Source organism: Physella acuta, unplaced genomic scaffold (genome assembly GCF_028476545.2).
Source record: "Physella acuta isolate Inbredline_101_S28 unplaced genomic scaffold, ASM2847654v3 ptg000648l, whole genome shotgun sequence".
NCBI classification, from domain to species: domain Eukaryota; kingdom Metazoa; phylum Mollusca; class Gastropoda; family Physidae; genus Physella; species Physella acuta.
The window spans coordinates 6,366-26,971 of NW_026732167.1; the positions used below are offsets into that span (position 1 = coordinate 6,366).

General features: G+C 41.9%; 1 protein-coding gene and 1 long non-coding RNA gene across 2 annotated transcripts; both read left to right on the forward strand.

Annotated features, from left to right (window-relative positions):
- The first annotated feature begins 1,875 nt into the window (after nucleotides 1-1,875).
- Nucleotides 1,876-13,449, forward strand: LOC131948564 (acidic mammalian chitinase-like). Its single transcript, XM_059310157.1, has 10 exons — nucleotides 1,876-2,201; nucleotides 3,552-3,738; nucleotides 4,893-5,139; nucleotides 5,606-5,730; nucleotides 5,821-5,923; nucleotides 9,115-9,300; nucleotides 10,129-10,248; nucleotides 11,211-11,353; nucleotides 12,085-12,305; nucleotides 13,060-13,449. Exons 1-10 carry the CDS (start codon nucleotides 2,150-2,152, stop codon nucleotides 13,227-13,229), a joined length of 1,554 nt encoding a protein of 517 aa, XP_059166140.1. The 5' UTR covers nucleotides 1,876-2,149; the 3' UTR covers nucleotides 13,230-13,449.
- A 2,694-nt stretch (nucleotides 13,450-16,143) lies between these two features.
- Nucleotides 16,144-18,739, forward strand: LOC131948539 (uncharacterized). The gene is made up of 3 exons (XR_009388021.1): nucleotides 16,144-16,216; nucleotides 16,752-16,922; nucleotides 18,677-18,739. It is a non-coding gene; the product is annotated as an uncharacterized LOC131948539 (long non-coding RNA).
- The last annotated feature ends 1,867 nt before the right edge of the window (nucleotides 18,740-20,606 follow it).

The following is a 20,606-nucleotide window of genomic DNA, read 5'->3' on the forward strand; positions in this document are numbered from 1 at the left end:
CGTAAGAATCTTACAAAGAACTAGTCGCGTCTTTTTTTTAAACAAAACTGGCTATTGAAATTGTACATTACGCGTTAATACACTTGGTTTCTTTACTAAGTGTTAAGAGAGTTATCTACTCACCAATCCAGTACAAATACTTGCGATTTTTGTTAGCGAAAAAAGCGCCCCCCCCCCCCCCCCCCCCACACACTCATCACAACCATCTTGGACAAAGTTTGTAGAGCGGTTTTTAACGTAACTAACTTTTTTTTAAAAATGTTACACAATTATACAATGCACAGTACAATTCGTTTCTTTCTGAGAGCTAAAGGTTGTTTACTCAGAATCCTGTGTAATTTTGCTATTTTATTTAGCCTAAAAGCGCCCCCCCCCCTGCACCATCTTGATAAAAGTCACTAACGTATTTTACAGTTCAACAATCGTACAATACGTTTTAATACAATTGGTTTCTTTTAATAGCGGTAACGTTTATCGACTCAACAATCTAGTGTAAATTCTTCCGTTTTAAGTCTCGAAAAAGCGCCCCCCCCATCTAGGAAAAGCTTCAAAGCGGTTTTGCCGGTCACTGTTTCTTAAGAGTATATGTTTTACATTAAGAAATCAAGGTAGAAAACAGTTAAATCAGTATGTAAAGGCGTGTAGCCATTACATTTCTTAACTTAGACAGTTTATAATTCAAAACTGCAGCATAAAATCAGCTTTAAAAATGTTTTCCCACCCCTTTTGGCGCCCCCATAGGGTCGGCGCCCGGGGCGGCCGCCCCCCCCCGCCCCCCCCCCCTAGCTACGCCTCTGTACACCAGGACAGATTTCTAATTCAAAGTCAGAGAAAACGAGACTTGTAAGCCCTATTAAAATGTTTGAAATTTAAATTACGAACTTATTTAATCGTTGTTTACATCAGTTATGTGACACCAAATTAAAAAGGCAAAGTGACTGTTAAAAAGCGCCCCGACCTTTCCAAATTAGGGAGGTGGGGTTGAATTTTCACCATCGCGAATAAGTATAGGTCTATATGGGCCTAATTTTGGGGTGGGGGTGCAACATTGGTAGTTCTTCCTGGGTGCCGAAATAGATCGCTACTCCTTTATAAAAGTTATTCATTGTTCGGTACCTTTTGATAATAGCGATTAAACCTTTTGCGCCCCCTAAGGATGGCGCTCTAGGCGACCGCCTAGTTCGACTTATAGGTAGCGCCAGCCCTGATTAGGAGTGTCGTGTTCATTTTAGATGTGTTTTACGAAGTCATGAATAGAATGTCAGTGGTAATCTTGTCTTGTTGGAGATCGCTTTGATCAATCTTATTACACCGACCACCGACAAATGAACATCAGATAAGACGGCACCTGCACGTAAGTTGTAAACATTGCTGTTTGGTGACGTCATGACATTGCTGTTTGGTGACGTCATGACATTAGTGTGATGCCAACATTCTAGTGACCTGTCTGTACTCAAACTTAAATCGTCACCCTCATGGCATTTACGATGACGTAACTATGACACTTCTAATGACAGGTTGTCTTTGTCGTCAAACCATCGCAAAAGATGTATCTGTGTCTTAGCCTTGCTCGTCTGATTCACTCTTTAAACACAGCAAAGTACGCTTACATCTATGTAATCAAAATCGGTAATGTAATGTAATCTTGTCCGGCTTTTAGCTTAGAGCTAAATATTCACTTTGACGAACCCGGCAAGAACACGTGACTAAATGACGTCACCGTATGTAAATTTTTCACGTGTCAATCCTTTGAATCTCATCTATTGTAAAAAATAGAAATCCACTTGTAGTTCAAGTATTCACAAGTAAGTAACGTTACTGTTTGACGATTTATAAAAACAAAAAAAAAAAAAAACTTAAAAGAATTTTTTTTTAAAACCTTGTCGTCTAAGATATAAGTTGAAAATACAACAAAGAGAACATGTTATTGACTTAAGTTTCGTTTGAGCGCGTCCCGCTTGATGTGAATCCTAACCGGGTCTATTCATCTTCTGAACAAACACCAGGTTACCGGATGATATTGAAAAGGTTTTACCAGCAACCGCAAGATTTGTTTTAAATACGAAATGCGCACACGGGGTAGGTTCATTCCCAGTCTGGGAAAGCTGAGGTTGTCTGAGGGTAGGTTGCACGTTGGGACTGTGGCACCATGGTTTCATTCTGGAACATTCTGGCTCTGGCTTGTCTGTGTTGTGTCGCAGGTGAGTACAACTTCATTCGGTCGTGTAAAAACTAAGTTCATGTCGCAGGGTAGAACTACTTTGTTATTGGGTGGCAGCAATAAAAGTGTCTGAGGATTTAGACTACGGTACAAACATTTTTGAGGCCATTCGTTTTTTTTTAGATGTTGGCTTATGGGCACAGAATATTTAGGGCTAAAGGAATATAAAATTTTGGGCTACATGCAAATAAGATTTTGGGCTACAGGCTAAGAAGATTTTGTACTACATTCGCATAAGATTTTTGGTTACAGGTAAAGAAAGTTTTGGGCTACATGCAAGGAAGATTTTTGCTAAGAAGATTTGATTTTGGGCAACAGGCAAAGAATATTTTGGGCTACGGGTACAAGATATTTTGGGCTACATTCACATATGATTTAAAAAAAAAAACATGCAGATGAGGTTTACGGCTGTAGATACAGATAAATAGATATAGGGTTATAGATGCAGACTATTTTGTGGCACAGCACATTGATACAATAGATTTAGGGTTATAGATATGGACAATTTTGGACTACAAGTACAGAACAATGAAGGCTGTAGATATAGGGTTGTAGGAACTGACTGTTTTGGGCAACACGTTCAACTCATTTTAGGCAGTCCCCTTCCGACACGACCTTGGGATTTTTGTTCAAAAAAGTAAATGTACATCGTGTCACAATAGAGTAATCAGTCAGTAACCCCTTATTCAGTGGCGTAGCCAGGATCGTCTCAAGGGGGAGGGGGTTCCAAGTTTTACCCGGGGACAAACTTTCGATTTGCACCCGCCCATCAAACTTTCGATTTGCACCCCCCCCCTCAAACTTTCGATTTGCACCCCCTCATACTTTTTATATATATACCGAGGGGTCTATGGGGGGGGGGGGGGGGGTTATGACCCCCCCTAACCCCCCCTGCCTACGCCACTGCCCTTATTTATAACATGCAATTCTGGATTGCTATTTACTAGGTATTAGAATAAAGCATCTTATTTGAAGAATACACAATTCAGAAGCCAACAAGAAAATAATTATTAAAAATTATTTTAAATTTACAAATATTTTCACCAAAATGAGGATCACGTTTTTTGTTAGGACGACTCAAATTTGAACGTTAAAATATAAATTGTACTTTATTAATTTGTAGAAAAGATGTGCCGGAATACAAATAGTGCAAAGCAATATTAAAATTAGTGTTTTGGTCAAATGTTATGTGTACAAATTCGACCACCGTATCGGAAGGGACAATAGATAAAGAAGATATTAGGCTCTATGTACAGACTATTATGGCGTACATAACAATTGTACTATTCCTAACACCACCCGTGATTTGTGAACTTTGAATTCCTCTCAGATGTCGCCTTGAGCAAAAATGTCGTCTGCTACTTCTCCAACTGGGCGCAGTACCGTCCCGGGAGCGGGATGATGTTCGCCAAGAACATCAACCCGTACTACTGCAGTCACGTGATCTTTGCCTTCGCCCAGCTCTCCGGGAACACGATCGTACCGTATGAATACAACGATGATACGTCAGACGGACAGTAAGTGGTTTATTTTTTTTATGTGGACGGGGCTAAGTTTTATATACTTATATGGGGGCGGAGCTGGGTTTTTTTAAAGCCAATATATGGGCGGGGCTTAACTTTGTGAGTAATTAGTAGTGTGGGGCAGAGGCGTAGCGAGGGAGTGGGGGCGTGGGGTGCGGACAGCAACGGGTGACACCATTTCGGGGGGTGACACCAAGGCGAAAAATAGCAAAAATATATAGAGAAAAATGATAATTTCACTTTATTAAGTGATTAATTCGAGTGTTAAAAAGTCTTTTAAGAGCAAATAATTTGACAAATCCCAACAAGGTGGAAGGGGGGGGGGGGGAGGGTGCAAATTGAAATTTTGAGGGGGGGGGGGTACAAATAGTCGAATGTTTGAGGGGGGGGGGGGTGCAAATCGAAAATTGAAAGTTTGTCCTAGGGCGCCGGGAAGGGTCGCTACAAATCTGGAGGGGGGGAGGGGGGGTGACACCATTAAGTACCGCACTGGGTGACACCCGACCTCGCTACGCCACTGTGGACGGGGCTAAGTTTTAGATACTGATATGGGGGCGGAGCTGTTTTTTTTAGCCAATATAAGGGCAGGGCTTAACTTAGTGAGTAATTAATATTGTGGGGCTTTAATTTATTGATTTCGAGCGGGGACAAGTTTTTAAATCTAAAATGTGGGCGGGGCTAAACTTTTTGAGCAATGCGCGAGGGTGGGGGTCGGGGAGGGGATAATTTTTGTTAGTGATATGGGTGACGGAGCTAAGTTTCTATTGGTATGGGTTAACATGGCGGGGTCAAGTTAATAGACTGGACGGGAAATATCAAAGATTAGTTTGGTGTCACCCCTATCCATCCTGTGTCAATAAGACGTATATAACGTTAATCCATTACAGAAACTAGAAAAAAGCAAATTTCTCATATAAATTAACTGGATGTCGCTTTTGGTGTTGTTCCCGTGGATGTTGTCACCCCTTTCTGTCCGCACTAACCCCCCCCCCCCCCCCCATCTCCAGCTTTTTGACGCAACTGCTGACAATAGCCAATCTAGATTTCTAATATGGTTTTCCTTTCTTACAAAAATCAATAACAACACCAAACAATAACACATTAGTTTATCTACCATGATGTATAACAAAGGTGCTTCTGTTTCAAAGATGGCAAATGCTGAGAGCGCTCAAGAAAACCAACCCCAGCCTGAAGACGCTGCTGGCTGTGGGGGGCTACTCCCATGGTCCAATCAGGTTCTACTCCATGGCCAGCACCAGCGCCAACAGACTGCAGTTCATCAACAGCGCCATCTCCCTGCTGCGCTACTTTGGGTTCGATGGTATTGACCTTGATTGGGAGTACCCCGGGGATATAAGTGCTTCAGACAAGGTCTACTTCACAGCACTCATTCAGGTAAGTATGCACGCACACACAGTCACACACACTCATATATGTATATATATATATATATATATACATATATATATATATATATATATATATATATATATATATATATATATATATATATATATATATATATATATATATATATATATATATATATAATATGTGTGTGCTTGTTTGTGTTTGTGTGCGTGTGTGTGCACGCGTACATATATAATAATGATACTATGTAAGTATGGATATATATATATATATATATATATATATATATATATATATATATATATATATATATATATATATATATATATATATATATATATATATATATATATACATACATAATGTGTGTGTGTATATTTGTACATCAGAGTTAGAGAGTGGAATAGTTCACTTTGAATTACTATCAGCGAAACTGTGTTTATGGTGGGGTTGTATTTTTTTTTTAATTTAAAAATTTAAATATTACCAGGAAATGAGAGATGCATTCGAGAAGGAAGCAACCCTGAGCGGTCAACCCCGCCTCCTGATGAGCGCCGCCCTGCCTGCTGGGATATCCAAGGCAGCCTACGGTTACAATGTGACTGCTCTAGACGCGTGAGTCTCCTGCTAGCGTAGTCTTAACAGCTGACAGTACCTTCTCTGTCTCAGACTTTGTTACATTGATCTCACCTTTCTCGTAACCAGGTATTTGGACATCCTGAACATCATGAGCTACGACTACCACGGCGTGTGGGAGACATACACGGGCCTGGCTTCACCTATGTACTCATTTGACGGTCTCAATGTGGTGAGTATAATTCATTGTTCTGGTGTTTCCATTATCCGCCACCCCTGTCCTCATCTATTCCATTATCCGCCACCCCTGTCCTCATCTATTCCATTATCCGCCACCCCTGTCCTCACCTATTCCATTATCCGCCACCCCCCTGTCCTCACCTATTCCATTATCCGCCACCCCCCTGTCCTCACCTATTCCATTATCCGCCCCCCCCTGTCCTCACATATTCCATTATCCGCCCCCCCTGTCCTCACCTATTCCATTATCCGCCCCCCCTGTCCTCACCTATTCCATTATCCGCCCCCCCTGTCCTCACATATTCCATTATCCGCCCCCCCCTGTCCTCACCTATTCCATTATCCGCCACCCCTGTCCTCACCTATTCAATTATCCGCCACCCCCCTGTTCTCACCTATTCCATTATCCGCCACCCCCCCTGTCCTCACATATTCCATTATCCGCCCCCCCTGTCCTCACCTATTCAATTATCCGCCACCCCCCTGTCCTCACCTATTCCATTATCCGCCCCCCCCTGTCCTCACATATTCCATTATCCGCCCCCCCTGTCCTCACCTATTCCATTATCCGCCCCCCCCCCTGTCCTCATCTATTCCATTATCCGCCCCCCCTGTCCTCACCTATTCCATTATCCGCCACCCCTGTCCTCACCTATTCCATTATCCGCCACCCCTGTCCTCACATATTCCATTATCCGCCACCCCCCCTGTCCTCACCTATTCCATTATCCGCCCCCCCTGTCCTCACCTATTCCATTACCCGCCACCCCTGTCCTCACCTATTCAATTATCCGCCACCCCCCCTGTCCTCACCTATTCCATTATCCGCCCCCCCTGTCCTCACCTATTCAATTATCCGCCACCCCCCCTGTCCTCACCTATTCCATTATCCGCCCCCCCTGTCCTCACCTATTCAATTATCCGCCACCCCCCCCTGTCCTCACCTATTCAATTATCCGCCACCCCCCCTGTCCTCACCTATTCCATTATCCGCCCCCCCTGTCCTCACCTATTCCATTATCCGCCACCCCCCCTGTCCTCACATATTCCATTATCCGCCCCCCCTGTCCTCACCTATTCCATTACCCGCCACCCCTGTCCTCACCTATTCCATTATCCGCCCCCCCCTGTCCTCACCTATTCCATTATCCGCCACCCCCCCTGTCCTTACCTATTCCATTATCCGCCACCCCTGTCCTCACCTATTCCATTATCCGCCACCCCTGTCCTCACCTATTCCATTATCCGCCCCCCCCCCCATGTCCTCACCTATTCCATTATCCGCCACCCCCCCTGTCCTTACCTATTCCATTATCCGCCCCCCCCTGTCCTCACCTATTCCATTATCCGCCCACCCCCCCCGTCCTTACCTATTCCATTATCCGCCCCCCCCCTGTCCTCACCTATTCCATTATCCGCCCCCCCCCGTCCTTACCTATTCCATTATCCGCCACCCCCCCCTGTCCTTACCTATTCCATTATCCGCCCCCCCTGTCCTCACCTATTCCATTATCCGCCCCCCCCCCCTGTCCTCACCTATTCCATTATCCGCCACCCCTGTCCTCACCTATTCAATTATCCGCCACCCCCCTGTCCTCACCTATTCCATTATCCGCCCCCCCCTGTCCTCACCTATTCCATTATCCGCCCACCCCCCCCGTCCTTACCTATTCCATTATCCGCCCCCCCCCTGTCCTCACCTATTCCATTATCCGCCCCCCCCCCGTCCTTACCTATTCCATTAACCGCCCCCCCCAGTCCTCACCTATTCCATTATCCGCCACCCCTGTCCTCATCTATTCCATTATTCGCCACCCCTGTCCTCACCTATTCCATTATCCGCCACCCCCCCTGTCCTCACCTATTCCATTATCCGCCACCCCTGTCCTCACCTATTCCATTATCCGCCACCCCTGTCCTCACCTATTCCATTATCCGCCACCCCCCCCCGTCCTTACCTATTCCATTATCCGCCCCCCCCCCCAGTCCTCACCTATTCAATTATCCGCCCCCCCCCCGTCCTTACCTATTCCATTATCCGCCCCCCCCTGTCCTCACCTATTCAATTATCCGCCCCCCCCCCCTGTCCTCATCTATTCCATTATCCGCCCCCCCCCAGTCCTCACCTTTTCAATTATCCGCCCCCCCCTGTCCTCAACTATTCAATTATCCGCCACCCCTGTCCTCACCTATTCCATTATCCGCCACCCCCCCTGTCCTCACATATTCCATTATCCGCCACCCCTGTCCTCACCTATTCCATTATCCGCCACCCCCCCTGTCCTCACCTATTCAATTATCCGCCACCCCCCCTGTCCTCACATATTCCATTATCCGCCACCCCTGTCCTCACCTATTCCATTATCCGCCACCCCCCCCGTCCTCACCTATTCAATTATCCGCCACCCCCCCTGTCCTCACCTATTCCATTATCCGCCCACCCCCCCCGTCCTTACCTATTCCATTATCCGCCACCCCTGTCCTAATGTATTCCATTATCCGCCACCCCTGTCCTAATGTATTCCATTATCCGCCCCCCCTGTCCTCACCTATTCAATTATCCGCCACCCCCCCTGTCCTCACCTATTCCATTATCCGCCCCCCCTGTCCTCACCTATTCCATTATCCGCCACCCCCCCCCCCCCTGTCCTCATCTATTCAATTATCCGCCACCCCTGTCCTAATGTATTCCATTATCCGCCACCCCCCCTGTCCTTACCTATTCCATTATCCGCCACCCCCCCCTGTCCTTACCTATTCCATTATCCGCCACCCCCCCTGTCCTTACCTATTCCATTATCCGCCACCCCTCCTGTCCTTACCTATTCCATTATCCGCCACCCCCCCCTGTCCTTACCTATTCCATTATCCGCCACCCCTGTCCTGATGTATTCCATTATCCGCCACCCCCCCTGTCCTTACCTATTCCATTATCCGCCACCCCCCCTGTCCTTACCTATTCCATTATCCGCCACCCCCCCCCCCCCCCGTCCTCACCTATTCCATTATCAGCCACCCCTGTCCTGATGTATTCCATTATCCGCCACTATTTTTCCTGATCTATTCCATTATCCGCCACCCCCCCCCCCTGTCCGTACCTATTCCATTATCTGCCACCCCTGTCCTGATCTATTCCATTATCAGCCACCCCTGTCCTGAAATTGTTTATTGTTCCTCTCCCAGTTTGATTCCGTGAACTGGTATGTAAATAATGGCGCCAGAGCCTCCAAGATTCACGTCGGGTTGTCGTTCTTCGCCCGCACATGGACGCTGAGCAACCCCTCCAACAACTACCTTGGTGCCTATGCTATCGGCGGCGGCACCAACGGAACCTACACGCGCACGGCGGGGATTTTATCATACTACGAGGTGAGACCCGAGTTCGAAACCAGGACAGCCTTAAGACTCATGACCCTGTCAATTACCAGCAGATGTAAACTTTTATGAGATATTTAACACAAAACAAAATGGGCAGAGTTAAATTCAACTCCAAGCTCAGCTTTTTTTGGATACCTGGCACGATTTGGGAAAAGTAAAGACGGATGGCGTTTCTCAAGTAGGATGGCGTGGTCGGGGGTGGGATGGGGGGGGGGGGCTGCTAGCTCGAAAGTCGAGTTCGGATCCCAGATTCAGGTCCGTAGGGCGTCGCTGAGCCCTCCCAGCCTTGATGAGTACCTGGACTTTCGCTGGAGAAAGTACAGTATGTGGCTGGGCATAACACTGACCAAAGATCTACTGATCTTTTTTAAAGTAAAATATATCGTCTTGTGCTTTGTTGCTAACCCAAAAGTCCCGAGTTCGAACCCTCGAGCAGATGAGGCCCGTCTTTTGGGGACAATAACCAAATAAGGTGAGAAAACTTTGAAATTAATCAGGAGTTGAGCCCCTTAGGCGAAAGGGTTACCAACTCTGGTTTCCTTTCGGCAACTCCTGCGGCACTGCTGATTCCAAGCTGTACAGGTAACGTTATGTCCCTTGGGTCCATCAGCTGTGTAGAGAGAGGGGAGGAGTCTGATACACGGGCAACATCTGGCTCTTCTCAACTTAGGACCCAGGTTTTGTGTTTGGTTTTCCAATGCTAACAGATTATGAAGCCTATATATATATATATATATATATATATATATATATATATATATATATATATATATATATATATATATATATATATCGTCTTATTTTTTAATATTTGGACAGGTTTGCAGTTTGCTTCGTTCAGGTTACACCGTACAGACGGACCCTATCGGGCAGGTGAAATACGCTTACATGGACAACCAATGGGTGACCTATGAGGACAGGGAAACCCTGGATGTAAAGGTCAGTGTTGTCTGCCCCTGTCCAACTGGGAACATATAAAACAGGTTGACACGGACACCTAGACACACACGGACACGTAGACACAAACGGACACGTAGACACACACGGACACGTAGACACACACGGACACGTAGACACACACGGACACGTAGACACACAAGGACACGTAGACACACACGGACACGTAGACACACACGGACACGTAGACACACACGGACACGTAGACACACACGGACACGTAGACACACACGGACACGTAGACACACACGGACGTGCAAAGACACACACGGACACGAAGACACACACGGACTTACAAAGACAGACGGACACGTAGACACACGGACTTACAAAGACAGACGGACACGTAGACACACACGGATGCGCAGAGACACATAAGCAACCCACCGACATGACATACAGACACAACTTTAAGACAAGTCAGATTCAAAACACAAAGAACAACACAGAGATATGATATTTATATACATACTTACTTACAGCTCAGAGAAAAATATCGTTCGAAATACATTCAAGACCCCCCAACTTTTCGCAGACAATATACAAGACATTCGTACTAGGCACTTTCCTACGTTCATCTCAACCTACTACTAAAACCTTTTGTCTTTATTTTGTCTTTCAAAAATTACCCAATAAATACTGTCTTTATATATATAATGTGGGGGACGGTGTTGCTTAAGTATCGAGTTCGAATCCGGGTTCAAGTCAGTAGAACGCCCATGAGTCCACCCAGCTCTGATGGGTACCCAACGCCGACCACACCTTCCCATCATATGAACTTTATCTGCCCAAATGATCGCTAGGTCTAAAGGATATATATATATATATATATATATATATATATATATATATATATATATATATATATATATATATATATAAAATTCAAGATAACGAAACTAAACTTTACAATTCTCCACCGATCTCTCTCTTTCTATATTTAGCTTCAATGGATTCTGTCCAACAACTTTGGTGGCGCCATGGTGTGGGCGCTGGACATGGACGACTTTACCGGCCAATTTTGTTACCAGAACAGCTGGCCACTTATGAGCCTGGTGTCCAGCAAGGTGCTCTACGCCCCTGACACGTAAGTCTAATGCCCGTCTGCACATGCGCAGTCAGGAGTAACACGTCGAAGATTAGTGTACTGTTTGAATGGTGAACAATAATTTATTTTAGTTTATTTTATTTGAATGTATTAAAATGTATTAAAATTAATTAAAATTAATTTAAATTTATTTAAATTTATTTAAATTCATTCAGTTTATTTAAATTTTTAAAAATTTATTTGAATTTATTAAAATTTATTCACTTTAAATTTATTTAAATTTATTTAAATTTATTTAAATTTATTTTGATTTATTTTAATTTCTTTTAATTTCTTTTAATTTCTTTTAATTTCTTTTAATTACATTTTTTAAAAATTCTTTTAACTTTTGAGAATACGCTAAACAACTGTTACACGGAGCGGTGAAAATGCACAAATACAGTTACAAGATAGCTAAATGACATAAAATGACTTCAAAATGACAGCTAAATGGTATAAAATGACAACTAAATGACAGAAAAGGACATCTAAATTTTAGCTAAATGACATAAATTCAACAACTAAAAGACCACTAAATGAGAGCTAAATGACAGCGAGATGACAGCTAAATGACAGCTAATGGAAAATAATAACTAAATTAAAATGACAACAAATTGAAAACGATAACTAAACGAGAGATAAAAGGCTTGTGAATGACTCCTAAATGACAACTACATGACATAGGTTAGGTAGATGTCTACTAATTCACCTGTAATCCACTTCTCTTTTAGACCCACCGCATCAACGACCGCGTCGCTATCGACGGCATCAACAACCACCAAACCAACACCGGCACCAACATCCACGTCGACATCAACCTCAACAACAACAAAACCAACAGCAACCACCGCAACACCAGCTCCAACACCATCAACAACAACCACAAAACTGGCATCTGGTAGTTCAACGACAGTTGGAGGGACAGGTTCCTCACCGCAGCCTAAAACTTTCAGTAAGTTGCCTAAAACATTCAGTAAGTTGCCTAAAACATGCAGTAAGTTGCCTAAAACATTCAGTAAGTTGCCTAAAACATGCAGTAAGTTGCCTAAAACATTCAGTAAGTTGCCTAAAACATGCAGTAAGTTTCCTAAAACATTCAGTAAGCTGCCTAAAACATTCAGTAAGTTGCCTCAAACATTCCGTAAATTGCCCAAAACATTTAGTAATTTGCCTAATACATTCATTAAGTCCCCTGAAATATTCAGTAAATTGCCTGAAATATTCAGTAACTTGCCTAAAACATTCAGCGAAGTATCTATTACATTACGTATAATGTCTAAAATAATTAGAACGTTACTTAAAACAAACAGATAGTTGCCTAAAATATTTAATAAGTTGCCTAAAGAAACCAGTAAGTTGCCTAAAACAGACGATGCTAAAACAAAATCGAAGATCTGCGAAAATAAGAGCCGCGTTCGCTGAGGCGTAGCGGGGGGGGGGGGGGGATATGTCCCCGGGCGCCGACCTTAGGGGGGCGCCAAAATGGGTTGGGAAAAGAAGTTTGAGGGGGGTGCAAACGAAAAGTTTGTGGGGGGTTGGGGGTGCAAATGAAAAAATGAAAAGTTCGAGGGGGGGGGGGGGGGGGGGGATGGGGGTGCAAATCGAAAGTTTGTCCCCGGGCGCCGGGAAGGGTCGCTACGCCTCTGCGCGTTCGTCCAACTCGAAGAGCAGTTGATCATTGAACTCCTTTTCTGTCTCTCAAACAGCTTGTACAGTCCCCAACGGATTTTTCGCTGACCCCGCCAGTTGCAACAGTTACTACGTCTGCCAGAAGTACGTACCGATGTTGATCAGGTGCCCAACAGACACCTTGTTTAACCCACAAAGTTTGTTGTGTGAAAACAAATACACAACACGTTTTATATGCCTTCTGTAGAGAAGCTTATAGAAAACCACAGGATTTTCCCGTTATCTATTTTTGGGTAATGAAAGGGAAGTAACTCTCACTGGTCACCTGACCGACTACAGCCAATCAACGAGTAGCGAGCACATTGGAATAGTTGTATGTGAAAGCATACATTTCTCTTTATGTGGCGTTTCAAGTTATGTCTGTAGTGAAAGAAAATAAATCTCTAGAAATAAATTTTTCTGTTTCACTTATCCTTGTTGGTGTGTTTTTATTTAACGATTAAGGCCTCTTCCCCCCCCCCCCCCAATCCACACAAATACAAGGTAAGTATTACTCTCGCCCAGACAGACTAAATTTAGAAAAAACCAAACCACGCTGTGTGGTATAAAAAATAATTGACCTGTCCAGGTAAATTAGTAATCAATTCTACCTGTCAGGTGATCAAATAATTCACTGCGGACTTGGGAATCGAACTGTGATAGGTCATTAATTTCTGCAACACGAGGCGGGCCAGGTATACAGTTCATCTGATTGTGTTTCGCCAGGTGTACAGTTCATCTGATGGTGTTTGGCAAAAGGTGTACAGTTCATCTGATGGTGTTTGGCCAATGGTAAACATTTTCTGACTGTGGCTCTATGTAATAATGTCTTCTTCTGAGTTTATTGTATGAGGAAGTCAAGTATCAAAACTTGTGACAAAAAAAAATATAAAAGCACCAACATATTAGATTGGCCGCCGACAAAAAAGATCCTGCCAAACGGACAAAACACAAGGATAACTGACAAAAGGGCTAACGTCAATGAAAACAAATCTTAAAGTCAAAGACGCATGTTTCTGAGTACATAGGCGTACCTGGTTATGAAATTAATTTACGAGGAAACATGAGTGACAAATCTACAATACAATTTTTACTCTAGTTCAATCATTTGATTTATACAGAACACCTGTATCCACATTACCCCCCCCCCACATACATCTACATTCATTCACGTGAATCTGATTTACATTAACTGCATTCTTAATTAGTAGGTCCTATCCTTTTTGAAACACTTTTATTTTATGTTTCTTTGAACTGTTTCAATTAAATTAATTTTTCGTTTGGACTAAGGCCTTGATGTACTAAGGCCAGGTCTTATTTGTCCCACATTCAGTAGCAATGTCGATCCATGCTAATGTAATTACAATCTACTTACACATCAAAATAGTGCGTTTTTTATTCAGAGAAAACTCTTATGTAAAACCATTTCCCTATTCTATAGTGTAATACCCATATCTGCTGTGTAAAACCAATGCCCAAATGCCCTCTTACTTAAAACCAATGGTCAACGCCCTGTTACTTAGATAATATTCATATATCCCCAATGCCCTTTTCTATAATACTCATATAAGCTTGTGTAAAAGCAATTCCCTCTTACTTAAAACCAATGCCCTCTTACTTAAAACCAATGCCTAATGCCCTCTTACTTAAAACCAATGCTCAATGCCTAACTACTTAAAACCAATGCCCAATGCCTTACTACTTAAAACCAATGCCCGATGCCCTCTTACTTAAAACCAATGCCTTAATGCCCTCTTACTTAAAACCAATGCTCAATGCCTTACTACTTAAAACCAATGCCCAATGCCTTACTACTTAAAAACAATGCCCAATGCCCTCTTCCTTATAAAACATTCATATCTGCATGTGTTAAAATCAATGCCCTTTTACTTGAAACCAATGCCAAATGCCCATCTTACTTAAAACCAATACCCTATCCTATAATGCTCATGTGGTTGGTGGCTAATGTCCGTTTTCTAATACTCATGTTTGCTTCTGTAAAACCAGAATGTCCGCCGCGAAAAAACAAAACGACCGGCGATGTAAACAACTCCCACAAACATCGCCATAGCTCAAACCGGCGGCCACACTTTGCTAGGCCCGTCTAATACAACACGGACAACCAAACGCTGATCTAATAAAACATCAGCGACCAAACGATGATCGAGGATTCGGTCAAACATACTTCGTCATAAACTGACAAGGGAAGAGGTCACGTGATTATTTTAGACCACGTGACAGGCAGTGTGCTATTTGTGGAAAATTCCGTGCGCTTTTATAGTTTTAAATTTACAAATTTAGAAGTGAAATTTTTTCTGTAATGATAACTGTTAAAAATAAACGAACTAAAAGTAAAAGTATTACTTGAGGAATGTTGAGAAATGTTTCATGTCTGAAGAGGTTGATGGAGCAGACTTAGAAATCTGTGTAGGATGTTTGTGCCCAGTCCAGCATAATGGCTAGTGTGAGACCTACCTGAGGATGAAGGTTGGATTTGTAGCAGTGTACATGCTGCTGTCTCAAGTCTGGGGTCAGTACCACTAGAGTTTCTTTTCCTAATTTGTTTTTCTATCTTTTTTTTGTACACGTCCGTTTGTAGGTCTCTTACTGTTTATGGTATTCCTTTTTTTCTTCTTTATTACTAAAATAAGTTATTTCTATGACATATACAGACTTACACACTCATACTCACATACAAACACACACACACACACACACATATATATATATATATATATATATATATATATATATATATATATATATATATATATATATATATATATATATATATATATATATATATATATATATGTATATATATGTATATATAAATATATATATATATATATATATATATATTATATATATATATATATATATATATATATATATAGGCCTATATATACGCATATATTTGGTGTTGTACATATTACATAAGCCACGAGATGAAATATGGAAGCAAAGTTGTGTGTGTTGTGAGCACCACTGTTTAAATTTAAGACACATCGTCAAAATAGTCACACAAGTTCCAACATGAATTCTATTATCTCTATGATTTCTATTATAACATGTTCTGTTTTTCTTACTGAAAGCATCGAACCATGTCTGTTTGTCTTTTAGTGTCGTCTGCCCAGGAACGATGCCAGACGGACCTGCCAGATATTGTACACGTCAAAGAGAATGACGTCGTAGGTAATTAGTTAAACTTAATTAACGAAATTTAAAATAAACAGCCTTAAATATTATCTTGCATGGTTAGAAAGTTAGATAACATAAAAAAGTAAGTATTAGAAATCTTTACAGCAAAGGCTTTAAAATCTCTACAGCACAGGTACAAAAGATTGACATAGAAAGAGGAACATAGCTTTTTATCTGTAATTACTAAAACAAAAAAATACCAAACTTAATCGTAATTTTAATCTATAATGTTACAAAACTACAATAATTCCAACATTCACATGGTTTAATACAACTTTTGGCAGTCGTAATAATGATATTATTTTTAGAACTTCACTTCGAGTATACTACCTTCCACAGCGCAGATCACTATTTTAAACGATGTGCTCCAACATGGCGGAATGTTTACATAGTGACTTATCCGTGACGTCATATGCAAGGGGTCTATAAGCTGAAATATTTAATCACTATAGATTAAATAACTCCTGGCCACACCATTTTCAACAAGTTCTATCCTATGACGACCCCCCCCCCCCCCTCCACCCCACAGGTACCCAACTCTTCAACGTGAGCTCCCCCGGGGAGACTAGCTGGTGGCTGACCATCGAGGACCCCCAACAGAAAATCTTTGCTCAGCTACTTCCGGTTCTCCCGGGATGGTGACGTGTACGTTCTCAGACTGGTCAAGCAGCTGGACATCGAGGAGATATTTCGCACTATGGTTAGTTCTATTTTAACCTGTACTGGTGAGTTTTATTTTAACCTGTCGTGGTAACTTGCTCAGTTCTATTTTAACCTAACACGGTCAGTTCTTTTTTAAAAACCATGGTTGGTATATTTTAACCTATCATGGTCAGTTCTATTTTAACGTAACGTGGTCGATTCTATTTTGACGTAACGTGGTCAGTTTTTATTTTAAGGTACCATGGTCAGTTATATTTTAACGTAACAGGTCAGTTCTTTCTTTAACGTAACATGGTCAGTTCTATTTTAACGTAACAAGGTCAGTTATATTTTAACCTATCATGGTCAATTCAATTTTAACGTACCATGGTCAGTTCTATTTTAAAGTACTATGGTCAGTTCTATTTTTACGTACTATGGTAAGTTCTTTTTAAGAACCATGACGCTTAGTTCTATTAACGTGTTCAGTTATATTGTAACGTGCCATGGTCAGTTCCATTTTCACGTATTATGGTCAGTTCTATTCTAACTTAACATGGTCAGTTGTATTTTAAAGTTATTTGATCAAAGAAATTTGAACACAGCAGTCAGTTATATTTTAAAATTGAACTGTATACTCAAATTTCAATGTAATATTTTCTGTCTAATCTAAGTTTTACTTGCAATGGTAAGTCGTATCTTTGATTGTTACTGTTACGTTTTACAAATTAACTTTAGGGGAAATAACTAAAAAAGTGATGCGATAATTCACTTGACTTTTATCCCCCTTTACTTGAATCACTGAAATTTTTTTTTTTTAAAGAGTAAGAGCTCTCATAGACAACCCTACCAATTTTAGTAAGAAATTTATGGTCTTCTTTTTATTATCAGGATGTGTGGAAGGGTGGGGGGGGGGGGGGGGGGTGGGGAGGGTGAGGGGGGGGGGGTCCAGTCTTCCCGCCGAAACAATAGGTATATAACACTGCCTTTGATTGACCTAACATTCTCAATCTATACACCATAAACTCATTAGCAATTTTTTTTTTTCCCAATTGGAAACATCGCGGATTTTTTTTTTCATACAATTTAAAGGAATTCAGCCAAGATTTTGTACATTGATACTTTTAAACTAAAGTTTTACAACACTTATTTTTAAAATTTGAGAAACAACAAGGGTATAAAACTAGTTTATTTAAAAAAAAAATGCTAATGTGTGAAATGTCACACCCCAAACGTTACACCAATGCTAACTCTCCCCCCCCCCCCTCGAGTAGAGTTTTCTTTCAGGGATCTCTTTACTGCCCCTCCCCCCCCCCCCCCCGTCCCACCTCTGAACAGTTTTTTTTCAGGGATCTCTTTACTGCCACACCCTTCCCCCACCCACCCTTAAATCCGCCCGCCCCCTATGAAAGTTTCAAGTGCCCGCTCCCGGGGACGACAAATGTCTGAAAGAAATACTCCCCCCCCCCCACCCGGAGTGGGACGTTATTTATGCACGTCCCTGTACACGTTCTCATTTGTACATAATCCCTTACACGTGTACACAATCCCTTACATGTGTACACAATCCCTTACTCGTGTACACAATCCCTTACATGTGTACACAATCCTTACACGTGTACGCAATACCTTACATGTGTACACAATCCCTTACACGTGTACACAATCCCTTACACGTGTACACAATCCCTTACATGTGTACACAATTCCTCACACATGTACACAATCCCTTACATGTGTACACAATTCCTCACACATGTACACAATCCCTTACATGTGTACACGATTTAACGGTGTTGTGCTATGTTGCAGGGCGTGAAGCTGTCCGTGATTTTGTTGACGCTCGGCTGTCAGACAACTCGATTACCCAGTACGGTGAGTCGTTGTTTGTTGTCATACACAAGGGGAGAGCATTCCCGATCTGCGGGAAGGGAAGTAACTCATGGTCTTTGAAATTAGTTATCATTACGATTTTTTAAATATTCATTTGTAATAATTTTTGTTTATTTATACCTACAATTTATTCATCAACACGGTTACATAAATTTGAGTGTTATAATGACTGAACGATTTTTTTAAAGGAAAAAAACAACAACAATAACACACTAACACCAGAGCCAACTATTTTAACATATTTACTCTGTCCGTAACTTTATTTTGTGTTCTAGACTGTTGATTTTAGATGATAAACTCGGTTTTGAATATTTTAAAAAATATGGCTCGTTAGACACTCTACCTCCCCCCCCCCCCCCCCCCCCTCTACACACATCACCCGCACATATGATAACCCCACATCCCTTTTAACTGTTCCAACGACCCCCCCCCCTCCAAAACATCAGTTTCTAATCTATATTCATTTACTTATTTACCTATTGTTAATGTGTAATTCACTATTGTAAACGAAATCTGTGTAAAACAACAAATTTGTGTGTGTGTGTGTGTAATTACTCTACTGGTTATTCATTTTTCTTTTGTATTTACTATGTTTATTGTACAGAATGAGATGAAATCCATGTAAACCAGCTTTGTTTTCGACTAATCTTCCACCATTTTTTGTTGGCAAACATGTTACAAACAGCCTCTTTTCAATTTTTGAACCAACTAGCTTTAAATCCAATGTATCTTTTGTATTCATTTACATATTTCGCTATTTATTTACTATACTCTGTACACCAATCTAATTATCTTGTAAATATCCGCCCAAACGGCGTGGAATGTTACTGTATTTGTTTTAAATTGGAAAATAAAAGTATTTAAAAAAAATTGTTCGGATCATCTGGCCCATTATTCGAATATTCTTGATACTAAAAATATTTTACAAACATCATACAATAGAAAAATCAGCAGTAAACAAGCGAAAATACATACGCTCAGGGGCGTAGCGAGGGGGGGGGGGGGGCGGGGGGGTGCGGACCGCACCGGGTGACACCATTTATGGGGGTGACACCAAGGCAAAAAATAGCAAAATATATAGAGAAAAACTTGAGGGGGGTGGGGGGTGCAAATCGAAAGTTTGAGGGGGGGGGGGGGTGCAAATCGAAAATTTGTCCCCGGGAAGGGTCGCTACGCCTCTGGGGGGGGGGGGGGTGACACCATTAGGTGCCGCACCGGGTGCACCGGGTGACACCCGACCTCGCTACGCCACTGCATACGCTATATATACATGTACGTATACATATTAAAAAAAATAATAAAAACTAAATAAAGAACGTTGGGAGGACTGCTATAGCTTAGATGTTTGAAAGAGAAGAATGTTTGATTTGATGTGTCTCATTGTAATCATATAACTTTTCCGGTTGCTTAAAATTTGTATCATTTTAATTCTCTGTAATCCCAAATTTATTTCAGCTCTACTTAAAAGACCAAACCCCCCTCAGCCCACCACGCCGATGGAAAAAAAATCCCTTGAATCATCATTTATTTTAATTACACATTTGCATTTTCAGTTCTTTTAAACAAAAAAAATCGTAATTAGACGTTTTGTTTTAGATCTATGTATAAATAAACCATCTTAAATGAATGAAAGTAGTCTACAATTAAGAAAGAAGTACTACTATTGTAAATCTGTATCAGTCCTCACAAGCCGATGATGAAAACTGTAATACTAAAGCAGCGGCGTAGCGACCCTTCCCGGCGCCCGGGGACAAACTTTCGATTTGTACCCCCCCCCCCTCAATCTTTCGATTTGCACACCCCCCCCCTCAAGATTTCGATTTGCACACCCCCCCCTCATCCTTTCAAT

What these genes read in the sequence shown, in the direction of transcription:
- LOC131948564 (XM_059310157.1), top strand. Translation starts at nt 2,150, where the DNA reads ATGGTTTCATTCTGGAACATTCTGGCTCTGGCTTGTCTGTGTTGTGTC. An exon ending in ACTTCACAGCACTCATTCAG is followed by an intron (nt 5,140 to 5,605) that starts GTAAGTATGCAC and finishes AAATATTACCAG; the next exon opens with GAAATGAGAGATGCATTCGA. An exon ending in CATTTGACGGTCTCAATGTG is followed by an intron (nt 5,924 to 9,114) that starts GTGAGTATAATT and finishes TTCCTCTCCCAG; the next exon opens with TTTGATTCCGTGAACTGGTA.